Below are 19,968 nucleotides of genomic sequence, written 5' to 3'. Positions count from 1 at the left end.
GTAAGATATCTTGACTTGTCACATGTTCCAACGTATAGGGCTATTTTGTGTTCTCAAAAGAAGTACAACAGTCCCCCCTTTATACATTCCTGGACTGCTCCCCAGCCCGTAAGTAGATACCTGAAACTGCAGACGGTACTGAACCCCTACACATACTGTATGTTTTTTCCTATACATACATAGCTATGATGAAGTTTAGTTTATAAATTAGGAATGGTGTGAAATTAACGATAACTAATAGTAAAACAGAAAAACTGTGGCAATATATTATAATAAAAGTTATGTGAATTTGGTCTCTCTTCCTTCCTCTCTCAAAATATGTTATTTTACTCACCATGTGAGATGATAAAATGCCTACATAATGAGATGAAGTGAGGTGAATGAGGTAGGAATTGTGCTGCAGTTGTTAGGCTACTACTGACCTTCTGACAAAACATCAGAAGGAGGACCATCTGTTTCCAGAGCACGGTTGACTGGGTAACTGAAACCATGAAAAGTGAAATCACAGACAAGGGGGTACTACTGTATCTGGTTCTTGACTAATCTAGAGACTAAAATTTATAATCACTCACAGAATACCTCTTTAAGTAGAACTATAAACTTTTCAACAATTTGGAATGATTGGAGACTCATCCTCTTGTTTTCTTCATTTATTAAAATGGCTGAAGAGATCAAACACTACACAAACCTAGAGAGTTTATAATGCAATAAACATAATGGAACGGTTAACTAAATTAAAGTCATCCAGATAAAAGAACACACGAGGAAGCCGTTAAAAAGGCAGATCTGTAGGTACTGAAAAGTAAAGATGTCCAAAATACACTCGGGGGGTGGAGGAGAAAAGAGCAAGTACATATATAGCATTCCCTCATTTATCACTACACGTTAAAAAAAAAAGTATATAGTACTTTGCATATATGCACCTTTTTTTTTTTTTTAAATAAAAACATGGAACTGTTAAAAGTGGCTACTTTGGGACTACAGAACCAGGAATCAAGAGAGCTTTCACTTTAACTTTTTAATATACTATTTCCACCTTGCCCTACAAGTATTACTTTTATCTTTGTCTCAGTTTATCTTAACTTGGACATCACGAGTAGAAGTTCAATGCTTTTCTATTATCTATCACACGGAGAGGTTATAATTTCTCCAGAATAAAAAAAGGACTTACACTGGGCACTGCACTGCTCCAGGATTGTCAATAGAGACAGTCAAAATTCCTCCATTTGTGGTAGAAGTCCGCCATCTAGTTTCAAAAAACCAAAAACTTCATTAAAGTGAAAGTTTATAAAACCTCTAGTGTATTCCACATAAAAACATACATTTTAAAGTAGCCATCACTTTTTCTTATAAAAAATACTAAGCCCCACGATAATATAATTAATCAGCATCTTGGATATAGGAACTAGACACTTCAATTTATTAAGTATTTTTCAGTGTAACAAATATACGTACATTAAATTATACAGAAAGGCTTCTAATGAAAAGTAACAGTTCCCAGTTTTCTCTCCCAGTTTCTGCTCCCCAGAGGCAGAACTTTCCTGCTCCCCAATGGCAGCAATTTTAAACTTTCCTGTTTTTACTGCTTTCTAGTTACCTCCAGTTCACTATACAAGATGTTCATGTAATAATATTTTGCAATGATAAAGTTTTAGCTCATCACACTATACTCTAGTTTTCCTACCTACCTCTGAACATTTTGATATCTATATATCACTATTTTACTTCCACTATAACTTCAAATATACTTAAATCTCTTTCAGTCTCTTAATCTCTTCCTTTCAATCTCTCTCAACACCATCCCCTTCCCACTTTGTATGAAAGGACAGTAGTACCTCTATTCCTTCCTTTCACCTCTTCTCCCACTTTGCACCTCCCATTTTTTTAATCAGCTCTACTTTTATATTCAAGTTACTCAAAATCTGACATTTTCACCATACTGTTAACCAAATTAAGTATTATGTGTTTTATCCCCCTGTAGGTTGATACTCAAAAGTTCAAGACAAACAGTTATTTATATTATTACAATTATATAAACATTGTTCATTGCAGAAGCAAACAGCTTATGATTATTTCTTTCCTTATGGTTTCTAATGTCATGACTCCCATGCAAAAGAGTATTGTCAACATCAAGTTCAAATAGTGTCTTTTCTTTCACTCTGCTCAATTATAGCTGGCATCACATCTGGACCAACACCATGTTTTACATATTTTGTTTTCCAAAAAGTAGTCCTGGTTTTAAATAATTTAATCTCAAAACCTGATCTTTTCAATGGAATTAGAATGTTACAACTCACATGTTGGAAGCACAATTCTAATAGACAAAAAATATATTTTTTAAAAACTTTTATGGGGTTGGGGGAAAAAAAGAATATGTGAAGAGAAAAAACATCCTATTGTAAAATTAAAGGTTTATAAGTTTTCTAAAAGCTCTATTGGATTTTCTTCTATTTATTCCCTGAATAGGTTCACTTATATACAAGCAGTTACAGAAAATAAAGATCTGTTTCATTAAAATGGAATAGGCCATTAATTTTTTTTTAAATAGACGTATTTGTTGCTAAAATTCATAACACGGATGTGAAAATGCAAAAGGCTTTCGGGGAAAAAAAACAAAAAACAAAATGGATTTATCTATTTTAGGCTCAAGGGTTAATATACTTTGGGTCTCATTTAATTCCTTCTGGACAAGAGCACATAATAATCTGGGTTGCTAGTATTCTGGGATTTTGAAATGACATCTTGAAAAACAAATTGAAACTTACTGACGAGTTCTCTTTGCTACTACATCGTCTAGCAATTGTTCTGTGTTCAACTGGGCCTGAACCTGAAGGGAAAAAAAAAAAAGCAGTAGATCCCATAGAAAGCAGAGGATTTGAATCCAAGAAGCGATCCTGCTCTGTAACTTTATAACCCAGTGTGGTGTGTGTATGAATGCAAGAGAGGCATGTATCTATTCTGGCATTCTTCTTTGTTGGGGTTCCTATCTCAGAACAAGTGGTAAAACAAATTTATTCCTAAGTAGCATGTTAAACTCATAAGATGTTGCTACTAATGACAACAAGAGAGAACAGAAAAAATAAACAACAAAAAGAACTAATCTAATGTCACGGTCTCCATATCCCAAACCCAACCCCTACCTCAACCATGGGCCATGCCTATGATTGAGGATTACTACTAAAGATAGATGTTCAAGATCCTTTGAGTAAAAGGAAACCACCAACAAACAAGGGTTTTTTTATACCTTTAGGCCTCTTCTGAAAAGAAAAGTTGCCTGACGAGTATCTTTCTGATGACTTAATTTATTTCCACTCCTGGTAAAATTAGCTGGAATGTTATTTCTGCAACAAAAATACATACACCGTGAATAGTCTCAGCCATTTAACAACTTCCAAACATCCAGGAAAAAATAACTGAAAATAGTTAAATTCATAGGCTGGACATTTGAGGTACACTAAACGTAAAGATTCTGAATTATTTTCTTATTTACACAAAGCCATTGAGATTCAATTTATAAATATTTTTCTGTGGCACACTACATAACAACCTAGTTAATTCTGTATATTACAACACAGAAAATCTCTTCTGAAGACGTTAAAAATAACATTTTTAATGCTATTTCCTAAATTTGTTGAAAAACATGTATGTACAGATTTATTTACAGGATTAGTAAAAAGAAAATCACACCTAGGCACATCACAAACTGCTGAAGCCCCAAAACTAAAGAGAAAATCTTGAAAAATAATATCTTCAGTTTTCTCTTCCATTCTCACTCAGAAACCTTTATATATTAATATAAATCACATAGAAACTTACAATCTTCAACTGTTTGTTCTTTCACACAGAGCAATGTACTCTTGATTATGTTTGACTTGACTTTCACCAATTCCCTTCTAAGTTCTATATGAAATCAGTAAAATATGAGAAAACAAATTTTTCATATTTATCTAGGTATTTATTTTTTATAAACAAACACGTAACAGATTGCCTAATCTTACCTCTAATCTTAGAGAGACTCAAATTTTCCTAGCTAGCCCAATTAACATGGGTCATTAATGTCTCATGTAATGGATAAGTTCTTATTTGAGAAGTTTCTATTTTCCAAAAGGTACTACACCAACTGATTCCCAAAAGAAAAAGAGATGATAGTTAAGTAAAACTGCAATTCCAGCCATTCCACTTATACAAAAAACTTCATTTCAGAGTTTTTGTTTTTGAATTATCTTCTATAAGAGATGAATATATGATATTTGAAACCAATACAGACACTTAGCAGTTTATCAATGTCCTTTCCGCCCATTTTATCCTTACAGAGAACAGAATGCCATAACAATAGGTGATAATTTTTAAGTTTCTGTTTGCTTTCAATTTAACATTAAAATAATCTCAGCTATGGAGCACCTGGGTGGCTCAATAGAGCCTGTAATCTTGATCTTGAGGTTGTGATTGACAGCCCCACGTTACACACAGAGATTACTTAAAAAAAAATTCAGCTTAGGAAGCATTCATGCAGAATTCTTTATAGTTTGTTTTTTCTACAAATATACTGTTCTATTAAGAGTAATTGAGACTGAATAACAATTTTAGCTTTCAGAATTCCCAATTTTGAATAATTCCTGCAGAGGTGTTTTTACCTAAACAATCACCTTTTGTAATTTTATTCTATATGTAAACAGAGATAATGAAGTACAGTGATGCTTTTTAAAAAAGTTTACAATTTGTTAAATTCATCAGTAATACTGGGTCTAAGAAATAAGAAAGCAATTACTAAATGCTTCCATGTTGGATGTTCAGATAGACATCCCCAATATCTGTCTTGGAAATGACCACTACAGGGGCGCCTGGGTGGCTCAGTTGTTAAGCGTCCGCCTTTGGCTCAGGGCGTGATCCCAGCGTTCTGGGATCAAGCCCCACATCAGGCTCCTCCGCTGGGAGCCTGCTTCTTCCTCTCCCACTCCCCCTGCTTGTGTTCCCTCTCTCGCCGGCTGTCTCTCTCTCTGTCAAATAAATAAATAAAATCTTGAAAAAAAAAAAAAAAACCTACTTAAAAAAAAAAAGAAAATGACCACTACAAATACATTCATTTGATCACTTAGTGCAAGGAGTGTATCTTTCTTTATTCAGGATAACACAGTATTATCATATTTGAGTACTTACTTTCTATTTAACTGGTTAGGTCTCTTGAGAACTGCAACTGCTTTTCTCTGTACTTCATTTTGTCTCAGAAGGTTGGCCTTCCTTTTTAATGCTGGAAAATATCGTTCTATATTCTTTCAGAAGGCAAAAAACTATGTTAATCAGATTGCTTTTTGCTATATACGCCACTACAATAAACATTTCTGAAAGCAGAATGGACAGAGACTGCTTAGATTTGCATGCTGGAGAAGCTAAAATCACTCAACTACCTCCAATCTAAGTGACTGAAAAGACAGAAACCACACCATACTTAAAATACTACCAGCAAAAGGAGAATTCAAATAGAAAGAAAAATGAATTTTTTCTATTTTGGATATGTTCAGTTTGAGGTACTCTGGGGGATGCACAGGTTATGGGGAAACATGGTCCTGGAGCTCAAGAGAAGAATCAGGAATCCAGAAATGTAAATTAGGGGATCACTTATATAACCATGATTTTTGATTATCAAGTGAAGGAATAAGAGGGCCAAGCTCCAAAACAAATGTGTGAGAAAAAGAGGAGGTAATGACAGCAAAGAAGTCTGAGTAGAGAGCTACGGAGGAAAAAAGGAATCAAGAAAATAAGCGTATGAAATATCCACTTTTTCTCGCTCACATATATAAATTCAATCCAGCATTAAAGCCTAATTCAGATTTCTGTATTTTCAATGAAGCTTTTTCAAATGTTCTTGGCAATATAAATCATATCTTAAACTTAATCCAGATTACTTTATGTTTTTTAAGCATATGAGAAGTATTTCATAAACATCAACGGACTAAAAAACACAAAACTGTAAGTCTTCATTTTCATGAACATTTGGAAAAGAAGTAAATGTAAAAACAGGGATAAAGAATATCAACAGTATAAGGGAAATGCTATGAAATTAGACTAATAACCCATTCCAAGCTTTGTATTCTGCCTTTAATAATAACACCAAGTATCATTTTATGGGTAAATGTAAGTTCCCTCTATGCTGCTGTCACATGTTTTTTTCCTTCAAAATACTTTGCCATATTATAACCATACAATTATTTGTATGATAATTTATTTACTGTTTATCTCAGTTCTCCACAAGGGATTTTCTATTGAGTTACTGCAGAATTCCTTACATCTAGCACATAGTCAGTATTCAATTACATTAGTTAAATGATACATAGCCTAGGATAATAACAATCCAATAATACATGCTGAATGTATTCCATGGATCTAAGGTTTGTATATATGTATAAATGTTTTTAAAAGTGTAAAGGTAAGTTTTTCTTTCACAATAATTTTGATATAAAAATTATTTTTGAGTGGAAAAACTTGAAGGTATTTATGTTAATTTTACTAAGACATTATTTATACACAATAAAATTTTAGGTTTACAATTTGATGAATTTGAGTAATTACATATAATCATGCAACCAGATCATAATCAAGATATAGAACAGTGCCCTCACCCTAAAACATTTCCTTGTGCCCCTGTGCAGTCAATTCCTTTCCCTGACCTGACTCCCACCCGAGGCAATGCCTGATCTGTCACTACAGTTTAGCATTTTCTACAATTTCAAATAAATGGAATCACACAGAACATACAGTACTGTGTTTCCCTTTTGCTTAGCATGATGTGTTGAGGTGTATCCATGCTGTCATATGTATTAATTTATTCCTTTTTTATAGCTGAACAGAACTCCATAGTATGGAGACATTTATTTTTATTGTTAAAATCAGACAAGTGATTAACACTACCATTAGTGGAAAATAACTGCTATATATATACAACAGCAACACAACTTTTTAAGTTCACAGAAGTATTAAGTGGTTTACCATTATCAAAGTCAAGTTAAAAGTTCTATCGAACAGGGGCACCTGGGTGGCTCTGTTGGTTAAGTGTCTGCCTTCAGCTCAGGTCATGATCCCAGGGTCCTGGGATCAAGCCCCATGTCGGGCTCCTTGCTCAGCAGGGAGTCTGTTTCTCCCTCTCCCTCTGCCCTTCCTCCATGCTTATGTTTTCTCTCTCTCTCTCTCAAATAAATAAAATATTTTTAAAAATTTAAAAAAAATTTAAATTTCTATGGAACCTAACATACTCTCAAGCTTTGGGAAATTCTGAATCTGAAAGAAAAAAGTTCTAGAATGATATTGACGTTATTATATGTTACTGGAAGAATCCCTAAAGAGCCTCAACACAACTTTTACCTGCCAGGTACTTTAAACTGACTCTAAACAACAAAAACAAACAAACAAACAAAATAGCCCCAAAAACCGAAAATTCATTCCTGAAGACAACCATTTCCCGGTTAGCACAGCCACCTGCTCTCAGTAAACGCTAGTTATGTAAATGAGTATGCTATCTTTCCCACCCCGTCATTCACTTCACGGGTAAGAAAATGTACACTTTTACCCAAATAAAATCTCACTAATTCACATAAACTATGGAAAGTGAGACATAAAGAAACAACATCTAATTATGGTCAGAACATTTTTTTAAAGATGTAAAATTCCTAAGTTTATATAACAATTCAAGGCCAATTAAGTTATTTAGGTAACTTGCTTAATCAATAGAAAAATATAATATGAGTTATTTATATGTAACTAGGTTTCTAATTTGCTGGAAAATAATCTGCTTCACAAATACTATATTTGTCCTACTCAGAATATTAATCTGTATTCAGGTTGAGGAAAGGGTTTTAAGAAATAGCACTTTTCAAACCTTACCTTTGCCAAAATCATTCCACTTTGAATAAATGGATCTTACTATTCAGTACATTCATAGCATTCTATAATTGACATTTTCAATTTTCATTATTTTCAAACAAATCAAAAGACCACCACATGTGGTAGTTTAATATTTTTACTGGGTCAAGTAATTAGATAGCAGTTAAACCCAACCTCCCTTCCAGTATCCATATCTCATTAATGTTTTCCTGTTTTCCAATTTTTAACAAAGAATAAGTTCTGTGATAAAGTTTAAGAAGCAAAAACAACTACTGGTGGTAAAAGTTACAGAATCTAAGACGGTGTGGCTCTTACCCAGAATATACGCATATTCATAATTTAAAGAATGAAGTCCTGAATTTTTTTTTACAAGTATGTATTACTTGAATAATCAGAGAAACCAAAAAAATTAAAAAATAGAATAGTAGAACATGGAATTCCTTGGTGGCTCGGACTTACTAAATTTAAGAATCAGAAGAAAAACCACCTGTGAAACTATTTAAAGGAAAGCATCAGCCAATTCAAAAATTAGTCATTGAGAAGTAAATAAAACTTCAGTTAAACTTTGAAAAGTCATTAACTTATAATGGGTAAATAACTGTAGTCTAATTAAAAATTGATACCTACCCGAGAGAAATAAAAACCTATACCTAGACTTACTTACGTTCACAGCAACATTATTCATAATACCAAATTGGAAATAACTGAAATGTCCAGCAACTGGTGAATGAATAAACAAAATATGGTATACCCATATAATGGAATATTATTCAGTAATAAAAAAAGAAAAACACCATAACTAAATGCCAGACCACATATTATCATATGATTCTATTTATATGAAATGTGCAGAAAAGGCAAATTTACAGAAAATCTACAGAAAGTACATTAGTGGTTGCCTGAGGTAGATGATGAGGTATAACTTTGAATGGACATGAGATTTCTTTTTAGATTGATAGAACTGTTTTAAGATTAGATTGTTGTGATAATTGTACAACTCTGTAAATTTTCTAAAATTCACTGAATTGTACACTTAAAAAGATGAATTTTATAGTATAAAATTACACATCAATAACCTGTTAAAAACTGTACATACACAAACACACAAAGGCAAAGGAAATCAGAAACCTATAAAAAAATTTTACATAAATTTTATATAAGAATGTGGAAATTTAGGTATTCTTCATGCATGACAATTTTTATTTATTTTTTACATAAGCTCCAAGGCACTACATTAAAAAAAATCAAAATATTCAAATAAAATACTCCCTCAACGAAAATATTCTACTCATTCACAGACACATTAGCACAAGTAAAGGAAAAGGGTATCTGACGCAGGATTAAGCCATCATCCTACCTTATCACTTAGAGGTGGTCGATTCATAGGACTAATTCCTTTTCGAATTCCAGTTGCTTTCCTAGCTGCAAGGCCAGTGATAACTCCATAAGGACGTCTTTTTCCAGGCATTACTCTTCCTCTGCGGCTCAGACTATTCTTGCCAAAACCTGTAGGGGATTTAAAAAAAAAAAACGAAAACCAATCTAAGAATGCAACTGAAGGGCACACAGGTCGGTCACAGGGTATTCTATTTTTCTTTCTTTTTTTTTTTTTAAGATTTTTATGTATTTATTTGACAGAGAGAGAAAGAGAGCACAAGAAGGGGGAGCAGCAGGCAGACGGAGGAGAAGCAGGCTCCCCTTGGAGCAAGGAGCCTGATATTGGGCTCAATCCCAGGACTCTGGGATCATGACCTGAGCTGAAGGCAGACACTTAACCAACTGAGCCATGCAGGCGCCCCCAGGGTATTCTATTTCTTAAGCAGGGTGGAAGGTACAAGGGTTTTATTTTTCATTTATTATTATTCATATAATATTTCTTATATTACTATGACATACTATCATTACATTATTCATATGTATTTCTTTTGAAATTACGTATTATTTCATTTTTAAAGAGGCAACAAACTGCACCAGCAAGTTCCGTTGCTATAATGGACTGCAAAGGACTCTAAGATTCTCATGTTTCCCTGGTAGCTATCCTCTCTCTTGCATTATTTTCTCAATGAACAACTTTCCCTGTGCAATGTGCCCACTAACATGTGGTTACTGAATGCTTGAAAAAGGGACTAGTCCAATTAAGATGTAACAAAAAAGTACAATATTTCATTAATAACTTTGTATTAATTATACACTGCAAAGATATTTTGGATATATTGGGTTAAATAACGTATATTATTCATATGTGGCTCACATTTTATTTCTACTGAACGACACTCATCTTGAGTGGGTCACTATCTCTTATCTCATTTACTTACTATGCTGCAATTTGGTTTCATTTCTACTGTATTTAAACTGCTTTTGCTAAAGACCCTATTGAGCTCCAATGAATATATTTTAATCTCTGTGGCACATGACATAACTTGATTTTGCCTTCCCATTATGTATCTTATTTATTTTAATATATTTTTTAAAGATTTTATTCATTTATTTGAGAGAGATAGCCAGAGAGAGGACAAGCAAGGGACAGAGGGAGAAGCAGGCTCCCCACTGAGCAGGGAGCCCGACGTGAGGCTTGACCCCAGGGTCCTGGGAACATGACCTGAGCCGAAAAGGCAGATGCTTTACCAACTTAGCCACACAGGCACCCCTAAATATTTTCTAATTATGAAAAAATGAATATGTTCACTGCAGAAATCTTAATATAAAGTTTGAATGAAAATAAAAGTTACCCATCATCCCATCATCTTGGGATAACCACTAACATTCCATCTTTTGCTAGTCTTTTCTTTTACTCCTACACATTTAAAAAGTTAACATTTTTACTTCTGTTTTTTAAACAACTCAAGACTATCAGAGAGGTAATTCACAATTTTGTAGTACCAAGTGCCTAGAAGGTGCACTGAATCAATCTTCCTGGAAACTATATTTCATAATCTATGTACTATTTTGAAGTGTGCATTAACACTGCATTGTGAATATTTTCCAATCTTTAATATTCGGTTCATTGTATTATTATTTTTTTAAGTACGCTGCATGCCCAATGAGGAGCTTGAACTCATGATCCTGAGGATCACGAGTCACACGCTCTACCCACTAAGCCAGCCAGGTTCCCCTCATCGTATTATTTTTTAATGTGCCATACTTGATCCAAAAATCTCACAGTGATCACTTCACTTACTTCTAATGTTAAATTATTATAAATAACATTTTCGGGGGGGGGGGGAAGGTGAAGATGCAACAAACTTTTTTTTAACTCATTAATAAGAGCATAGCAGGGAAACAAATCCATTTCCAAACTGCAAACAGAAAAAGCTGGATTTTATATTCAGTGGCAGAAAAAAGGAATCTTTAAATAAAATAGCTATATTAAAACACAAAACTGGTAAATGTCTTACAGGGGGCAAAAGGGCATGATTTTCAGGATTTTTTTTCTACTGCACAATTAAAAAAAACTACCAATTATATAAATTTACCTCTAATTTTACAGAGTTGCAAAGTATCAGTAATATGCAATAAGAATATTACAAGTACATATGTTTAATCAATAAATAAATAGCAAGTCAAATTCACATTTCTCTAGATTTCTAGAGATAATATTTTCATATACATCTGATCATTTCTTCAAGATACAAATTTCTAGGGGTGCCTGGGTGGCTCAGTAGTTAAGCAGCTGCCTTCACCTCAGGTCATGATCCCGGCGTTCTGGGATCAAGCCCCGGATCAGGCTCTCTGCTCAGCGGGAAGCATGCTTCTCCCTCTCCCAGTCCCCCCTGCTGGTGTTCCCTCTCTCGCTGTGTCTCTCTCTGCCCAATAAATAAATAAAATCCTAAAAAAAAAAAAAAAAGATATAAATTTCTGGAAGTTGAAATGCTTTATCAAATAGTAGAGCAAATTAAGGATTTTGATTCATGTTGTAAAAAATCCCCTCTAAAATGACTGTATTTATTCATATTCCCAGGAACATAAGGGTGCCACTTTTTCCATATCATTGACAATGCCGAATATTCTTTTTAATCTTTATCACTTAGTATTTGAAAAAAAATCCTGTCTTATTTGGTAGTTTACTAGAAGAATGGACATTTTCCATGTGTTTTTGGCTATTGCTATTCTTCCATTCAGGAACTGTCATGTTTGTAAGTAGGTTTCCTGGAATCAAGTTTTAATATCCTTTGATACGTTTTTTTTAAAGATTTTATTTATTTATTTATTTGACAGAGAGAGAGAGAACAAGCAGGGGGAGAAGCAGAGGGAGAGGGAGAAATAGGCTCCCTGCTAAGCAGAGAGCTCGATGCCGGGCTTGATCTCAGGACCTCGGGATCATGGCCTGAGCCAAAGGCAGATGCCCAACCAACTAAGCCACCCAGGTGCCCCCATATCCTTTGATACTTTGAAAGAATTATATTAAATTTACAATTAATTTTTTAAGAATTGACATCTTTACAATATTCATAAACACAGTATGTCTTGCCACTTATTCAAGGCTTATCACTAAACTCAGTAAAGCTTTAAACTTTTCCTCACGTAAGTCTTTATCTTTGAGTTTATTACTCCATATTTGACATATTTTGTTGTCAATCACAAAAAAGATCCCTTTTCTAACAATAATTTTCATATTGTCATTCCTGGGATTACCAAAAGATACTGAGGTTTTTAATTAATACCTTTCAATCAGCCATCCCACTGAACTTATTTTTAGTTCTATAGTCTTTCAAATTTTTTTCTTGGGGGGGGGGGAAACCCGAATTATTTTCTTGGGATTACTGAGCAATAACTATTATCACCTATAAATGATATGGTCTTCTTTTTTCTAATTGCACCTCAAATTCTTCTATTTCTTACTGCAATGGCCAGAAATTCCAGGGAACCATGCTAAGTTACAATTGTGATACTGGGCATTTTTATTTTTTTTCTTAAGTTTTTATCTATCTATCTGGCACAGAGAAACCAAGCAGAGGGAGCTGCAGGCAGAGGGAAACAGAGACGCAGACTCCCCACTGAGCAGGGAACCCAGCACAGGGCTCAAACATGACCTGAGCCAAACGCTTAACCGACTGAGCCACCCAGGTACCCTATGCATTTCTACTTTGGAATTCTAATTTTGGGGGGAATGTCTTTAGAATGGTATCCTGTATAATACTACATACCTGCAATATGGTAACAGGTCTTCTAACAGAAAAGTTTCATGGCCAAACTAAAAAAAGTTAAAATAGTTTTCTTCACTACAAGATGTCTTAGGACTAATGTGTGTGATCAATTTCTAAGTTGGGGATAATAGTGTATGTATTCCCAAACTTACTTAACTCCAGAATGCTTTTATGTAGTGTACCTATTTTGAGAACAGAGCTCAACAAGACAGGAAAACTTGTTATAATGGTTGAACGATTTACCAACGTATTGCCTTTCAGCTCCCAATTCACTCTTTACTGCCCTGCTTCTATTACAGGAACATTTCTCTTACCATCTGGCACAGTGTTAAGCTTGGTAAGTAGAGAACACTGGAGAGACTCTAGAGAAAGGATTTTTACTTTCAGGTTCCATTGTACACCTCAAGACTTATTCTGGGGCACAGAACACCTAGTGGTACTCATCACCCCTCCCCAGCAAGCTGAGATTGGTGAGGCAAGAGAAGCACCAAGGGCACAAAATCTGAGTGAGTGACACCTTAAATGCTGGGCCCTACGCATCTGCCCAGATCTAGTCCTAGGCATCACTATAGTTCTGGCCCTACTCATCCTCCATTGAATTAAAGTTGCATCACCCCCACAGGTGGCTTCCTAGTGGGTTCCACCAGAATGGCAACTCCATGTGACAGGGAGTTCTTCCAGATTTGTTGCTTTCTTGGGTACTCTGCCTCAGTCCTAAAGTACTGATTACTTTTACAACCAGAGGAAAAGCAATAAAGACACAACTGTTTAAACTGTGAAATCAAATTATTGGGTTTTTTTAAAGTTTTATTTATTTACGTAATCTCTACACCCAATGTGGGGCTCAAATTCATGATCAAGAGTCACACACTCTTCTGGGGCGCCTGGGTGGCACAGCGGTTAAGCGTCTGCCTTCGGCTCAGGGTGTGATCCCGGCGTTCTGGGATCGAGCCCCACATCAGGCTCCTCCACTATGAGCCTGCTTTTTCCTTTCCCACTCCCCCTGCTTGTGTTCCCTCTCTCGCTGGCTGTCTCTATCTGTCGAATAAATAAATAAAAATCTTTAAAAAAAAAAAAAAAAAAAAAGAAAATGGCACAGCCATCAATCAAGGTGCAAGATAGTGTGGCTCCAAAAACTGAACTTTCCAAACTGTAATATAAAAACTAAAGAATAAAAGGTAAAAAATATAATCTAGGATACATTTCCAAAGAAAAAAAATTATTACAGAAAAAGTGGGTTCTCAGCTAGGCTTTATAAAACAGACAAAATTTGATTAGGGAGATAAACATAAACTTACAAGTACAAAGACCTGGGTAACCACAGCATATTGAGATATGGGGAAAGATTAAGAAGTAAATGAGGGGCGCCTGGGTGGCACAGCGGTTAAGCGTCTGCCTTCGGCTCAGGGCGTGATCCTGGCGATCTGGGATCGAGCCCCACATCAGGCTCTTCCGCTGGGAAGCCTGCTTCTTCCTCTCCCACTCCCCCTGCTTGTGTTCCCTCTCTCACTGGCTGTCTCTATCTCTGTCAAATAAATAAATAAAATCTTTAAAAAAAAAAAAAAAGAATAAGAAGTAAATGAATGTGGTGGCCTCAAATCAAAGGGCTTTATGTGGGGATAAAGAATACACTTGACAAAGAATGAGGGGTGACAGAATTCATGATCATGTTACATCAGTCTAGACGGAGTATCTTTGAATGAAAGAGGGAGGAAAAAGGCAATGACACCACTTCAGATGCTAGTGTAGTACTCAAACATGAAATGATAAAGGATGGGGAGTGGAACAAAGAAATTTGAAAGTATTCCAAAAGAATGAATGAATTAGCAAAGAGAAAGATTAAAGAGAGAAGGAATCCATTCTTATACCAAAGTTTTAAGCTTAGATGAGAAAGACTCATGAGAAAAGTCTCATTAACAAGAATAAAACTGATTAAAAGGAGAAATGTAAGATAGAATTCTATTCCTGGGTACTTTCTATTTCTGACTGCTATAGTCATCGTCCCCATACTCATTATTCTTTCCACTTTTATTTCTATGAGTGGCTTCTCTACCTTCTAGCAAGCTTAGGTCATCCATTCCTCCTTCCTCCCTTTATACCTTTAAACAAACTTCATCAGCTGTACCTCAGTTTTAGCAATGGTTCTATTTTTCACCCTTTCATTGTCACATTTCATAAAGAAAGAAAGACCTATATGTACCGTCCCAATTCTCTTCCTTCTTACCTTTTGTAAGTGCCTTATTCCAAAAAGCATTACGAGGTACTAAAGACATCATCTAATATAGTAAGTCCTTAGCTTTTTTCTTTTTTTAAAAAAGTAAGCTCTACGTCCAACGCAGGGCTTGCACTTACAACCCCAAAATCAAGATTCGCATGCTCTACGGACTCAGCCAGCCAGACACCCCATCTTTTCTTAGTTTTCATCCGTTCCAGCCCCTCTAGAAAGCTCTCTCCTATCTTTCCAGGGTATCTTCATTCTTAGTACTTCGACTACTACCTCTATAAAGATCCTTTCACATTTTCAGCTGTACCAGAGCAGTTTAACCCTAGCCATGTACCAGAACTACATATGGAGCTTAAAAAAAATATCTCTAGGCTCAACTTTGGCAGATTCTGCTTCAGTAGAAATACAGAGCATCAGTCTAGTTTATAAAGCTCCACAGGCGTGACCAAGATTGACAACAATTAAAACTAGAGATGGGAATTTTCATCTTACGTTTGAATCCTTAACCCATTCCCTTCGTGAATTTCTCTCATATACCTATCAACTTGCCTCAGTACTTTCTGGAGTCTGATCACTTACACAAAGATTTGAAGGGTTTTTGGGAAATGTCGACTCACAGAGCAAATGCAATCATATTACTGGCTCCTTTCCAAAGCAACATACAAATATTCCCCTGTCTCTTCTACCTCTAAAAGAAATGCCATTCTCAAACTTTCTGGTCTCAGGACCTCAGTTTTGTTTGCTTAAGATTTTATGTATTTATCTGAGTGAGAGAGAGAGACAGTGCACAAGTGGGGGGAGGGAGAAGGAGACTCCCCACTGAGCAGGGAGCCCGATGTGGAGCTGGATCCCGGTACCCTGAGATTATGACCTGAGCCAAAGGCTTAACCGACTGAGCCAACCAGTCGCCCCTCAGGACTCCTTTACACTCTTAATTACTGAGAACTCCAGAATTTTTGTTTCTGTGGGTTTATGTTTATTGATATTATCATACTAGAAATGAAAACTAAAACATTTAAAAACTATTTATTTCATTAAAACAACAATAATAAACCCACTATAGGGCAAATAACATATTTTTAATGAAAAACAACAATTATATTCCCCAAAAAACCCAAAACTATTTAAAAGGAATGATAGCACTGCTTTGTATTTTTGCAAATCTCTTTGGTAATAGAAGATAGCTACATTCTCGTATCTGCTACCACGTTCAATTTTATTATTACACATCATGTAGACTCTGGAAAACATTCGTGAGAGGGTAACACTGAAAACACAGTTAATGTCTTAGTATTATTACAAAAATAGTTTTGACCTTGTGGACCCCTTGAGTGTTGGGATTCCCCAGGCCCCTGGACAACACTTTGAGAACTGATGCTGTATACTATTCCACCACTGAAGAGTATTCAGGTTGTTTTTACAAATATTTATGAGTGACTAAATTATATTTTGGGCCAAGAATTAGGAAGATTTTATTCACTTATTTGTTCAGCCATCAAAAATAATTTATTCAGAGGGGCACCTGGCTGGCTCAATCACTAGAACATGTGACTCTTCATCTCCGGGTTGAAGTTCAAGCCCCAAAGTTGGTTGTAGAGATTACTTAAAAAAATAAAATCTTAAAAAATACATAAATAAAAATAATTTATTGAGAGTCTGCCAAAGGCTCTCTATCTCATGTGTTTTCCAAGCTAACATCCTCATTGACATTACAATGGGGAAATCTGAACTTCTAACCAATCAGAGTCTGAGACAATCTTCTGTCTCTCTGCACATTCAGTGACAGAAGCAGATGTTCTATTTTAGGCTCTGTCACATGTAACTGGAGAACAAACAAGCACAGGTTCAATCTTATAAGATCCTAAGCTGCCCCTAGGTATCATTTATCTTAAAGCTCAGATCATAACCCCCATAACAGGAAAGCTTTGCTTATCCTTCATGGACCAGATCCTATTTTACCTTATCCATTAAATCACCACTGATTTTCTTAGCACAAAATCTATCCAAAGTCCTATGGTACTATTGGAATTTCTCTCATGACATTTCTCAACTCCATGCTTTTTGTCCTATCTCTGTTACTAGAAATTCCTTGAAGTAAAAGATCACATCTCTAAATACCCTGAGAACCTGGGCATTTCAGGGCATTTATCATGTATTTAACATGTGGCTAGTGTTGACAAATATACTTCTGGCTTCTGTGAACTCTGAAATTATTTTAAAGCAAATCACATATAAAATATGGTATGCTGAGTTAGATTTATAAGAATCTTTAAATATAAATCACTGGAATTCAACATTCATTTGCTATAGCTAAATATCTGTCACAAAATTTACTCGCTTGGGTTCAGCTGTTTAAGAAATTACTAGAGAAAGGGCGCTTGGGTGGTTCAGTCAGTTGAGTGTCCAACTCTTGGTTTCAGCTCAGGTAGTGCTCTCATGGGTCATGGGGCTGAGCCCTGGGTGGAGTCCCTCGTCAGGCTCTGCATCTGGCTCTGTGCTCAGCGGGGAGTCTGCTTGGGATTCGCTCCCTCTGCCCCTCGCCCCACTCATGTGCATGCACACACACACTCGCGTGTGTGCTCTCTCTCTCTAAAATGAATAGATAAATCTTAAAAAAAAATTAGAAAAGAATAAAATTTTGTGTAGGGTCTAACCTCAGTTACAGACTATTCTGAGGGTATGATGGCATACTAACTGTTAGATATAGATAGAACTAATTATAATCATCCTCAGCCCTCAGATAATTATTTTTTATTATTTTTTTAAAGATTTTTTATTTATTTATTCGACGGAGAGATAGAGACAGCCAGCGAGAGAGGGAACACAAGCAGGGGGAGTGGGACAGGAAGAAGCACGCTCATAGCGGAGGAGCCTGATGTGGGGCTCGATCCCATAACGCCGGGATCACGCCCTGAGCCGAAGGCAGACACTTAACATCTGTGCCACCCAGGCGCCCCTATTTTTTATGTTTTTTAACACACAGGATAAAAGTCAACTTAAGAGCTAGTTCATCAAACATTTGTTACATGTGTAAAAAAAAGATCTAGAGTCTTTTAATTTGGACAAAGGTTTATTCTAAAACACTGATATAACTGCTAAAAAAATTAATGAGTCATATCAAATTAATAGGGTTCAGTTACCACCTTAAATCCATTTTGGAACAAGATGGCTGTATATAAATAAGCTTCCAAATTGCCAAAAATAACTGTATATGTACAGTTCCAAGATCATTAGGTCACATCTAAGGCACTTAATTCTGAGTGTTACCTTTTGAGTATTTAACAAATCCTAAAAGCCCTAGATGATAATACAAAGAGTCTGCAAGTATTTTCCATGCAGAATAGTGTCCACATATTTAAAAAGTTCTCATATAGAAAAGAAACTGTAGAGTCAACAGGTGGGCAAGATTTAATTCAAATTAAGAAAACTTCCTAGTAAACAGAGTTGTCTCCAATAATGGAGTTGTCTTGTGGAGTAGTATGCTCATTCACTGGATATATGCTGGAGTTATGTAATTACCCACCAGACAGACTGTTAAAGAAATACCTAACTGGGAAGGAGATAAAACCTCATGATATGTAAAATCCTTTACAATACTGTAGCCCTAAATATAACTTACGCTATTTATATACTCACGTACTTTAAAAATGACCTAATGTTTTTAAGAAACAAGGTTATCACCTATTTAAAGCAACTTAAAATGTTTACCAGATTTCAAGATTAAACAAAAACCTGAGAGTAGAGAAAATACAAATCACAAAGGGTACTAATATATTTCCTCCACGTTTTAAGTATATACTAAAGATAGCATACCCACAAGTAATAGCTCTTTATTAAACCTTACTTGTAAAACTTACCAGAATTCTGTTGGATTCCCCATCGCACTCTCATCCTGAATTGCCGAGCACTACTTTGCTGGAGTTTTCTATTTAGTCTCGGAAAATTCTGCTTTTTTCCTTCCTTTCGATTCAATTTGATGATATCATCTGTGATATACGAAATGTGATGATTATTTTCATTTTAACCTAATGACTCAATTACTGTCTCATTTTCTAGTTGATAGATTTCCTACGTCCCTAACTTCTTTGCTACTTTGAAAGCACTTTTGTAAGAAGATAAAAAGTCAAATCAGTCAATATACTTGCAGCACTGAAGAAGTTTTGTAGGAAAAGTTCAATTCACTAGCCCAAAGCAGATCTACCAATTAATGAAGATTTCTGTTATCCACAGTATTTCTTAACCTGATGCATACAAAAAAGCATAAGCCTGTTTACAAAAATTATTCATATTTACTTTTCATAATCACAGAGATGTCTAGTTTTTAAAGATGACCACCTTCCAATAAAACCATAGGCATAAAAAAAATAAAATCATTCAATTAAAAGAGTATATTTCTAAAGAAGTTCACCTCAATTCAGCAAATATTTATTGAGCATACACTATGTGCAATGAACATACTGACAGGCTGTGCTAGAATGAAAACAAACACAAGTAAAATATGGTTCCTTTTCTCAGTTAAGTTTAAAATTACTGATAGAATCAAACAAGAGCTAATATGAAATAAAACAAGTACATAATAAAGGTATAGTACAAAAAGAAAATAATATGGATTTTCCACTCCTCTTGCAAAATAATTCAGGATTACCTTACTTTGCTTTCTACCTGATCTTTCAAATCCTCATTGTTCTCAAAAACACTTTCAACCTTTCCCAAAGTAATTTACTA

General features: G+C 35.2%; 1 protein-coding gene across 1 annotated transcript in view; it reads right to left on the bottom strand.

Moving 5' to 3' along the window:
- FYTTD1 (forty-two-three domain containing 1) overlaps window positions 1-19,968 on the bottom strand; it is a 28,457-nt gene that overhangs the window by 4,757 nt on the left and 3,732 nt on the right. Inside the window, exons 2-7 of the mRNA XM_026495516.4 lie at window positions 19,101-19,229; window positions 9,233-9,381; window positions 5,158-5,270; window positions 3,245-3,341; window positions 2,766-2,827; window positions 1,172-1,246 (exon numbers count right to left, since the gene is read on the bottom strand). Coding sequence (XP_026351301.1) covers window positions 1,172-1,246; window positions 2,766-2,827; window positions 3,245-3,341; window positions 5,158-5,270; window positions 9,233-9,381; window positions 19,101-19,229 — 625 coding nt within the window. The remainder of the gene's footprint in view (window positions 1-1,171; window positions 1,247-2,765; window positions 2,828-3,244; window positions 3,342-5,157; window positions 5,271-9,232; window positions 9,382-19,100; window positions 19,230-19,968) is intronic.

Source organism: Ursus arctos, unplaced genomic scaffold (assembly GCF_023065955.2).
Source record: "Ursus arctos isolate Adak ecotype North America unplaced genomic scaffold, UrsArc2.0 scaffold_4, whole genome shotgun sequence".
NCBI lineage: Eukaryota > Metazoa > Chordata > Mammalia > Carnivora > Ursidae > Ursus > Ursus arctos.
This window is presented reverse-complemented; position numbering and strand designations above follow the sequence as displayed.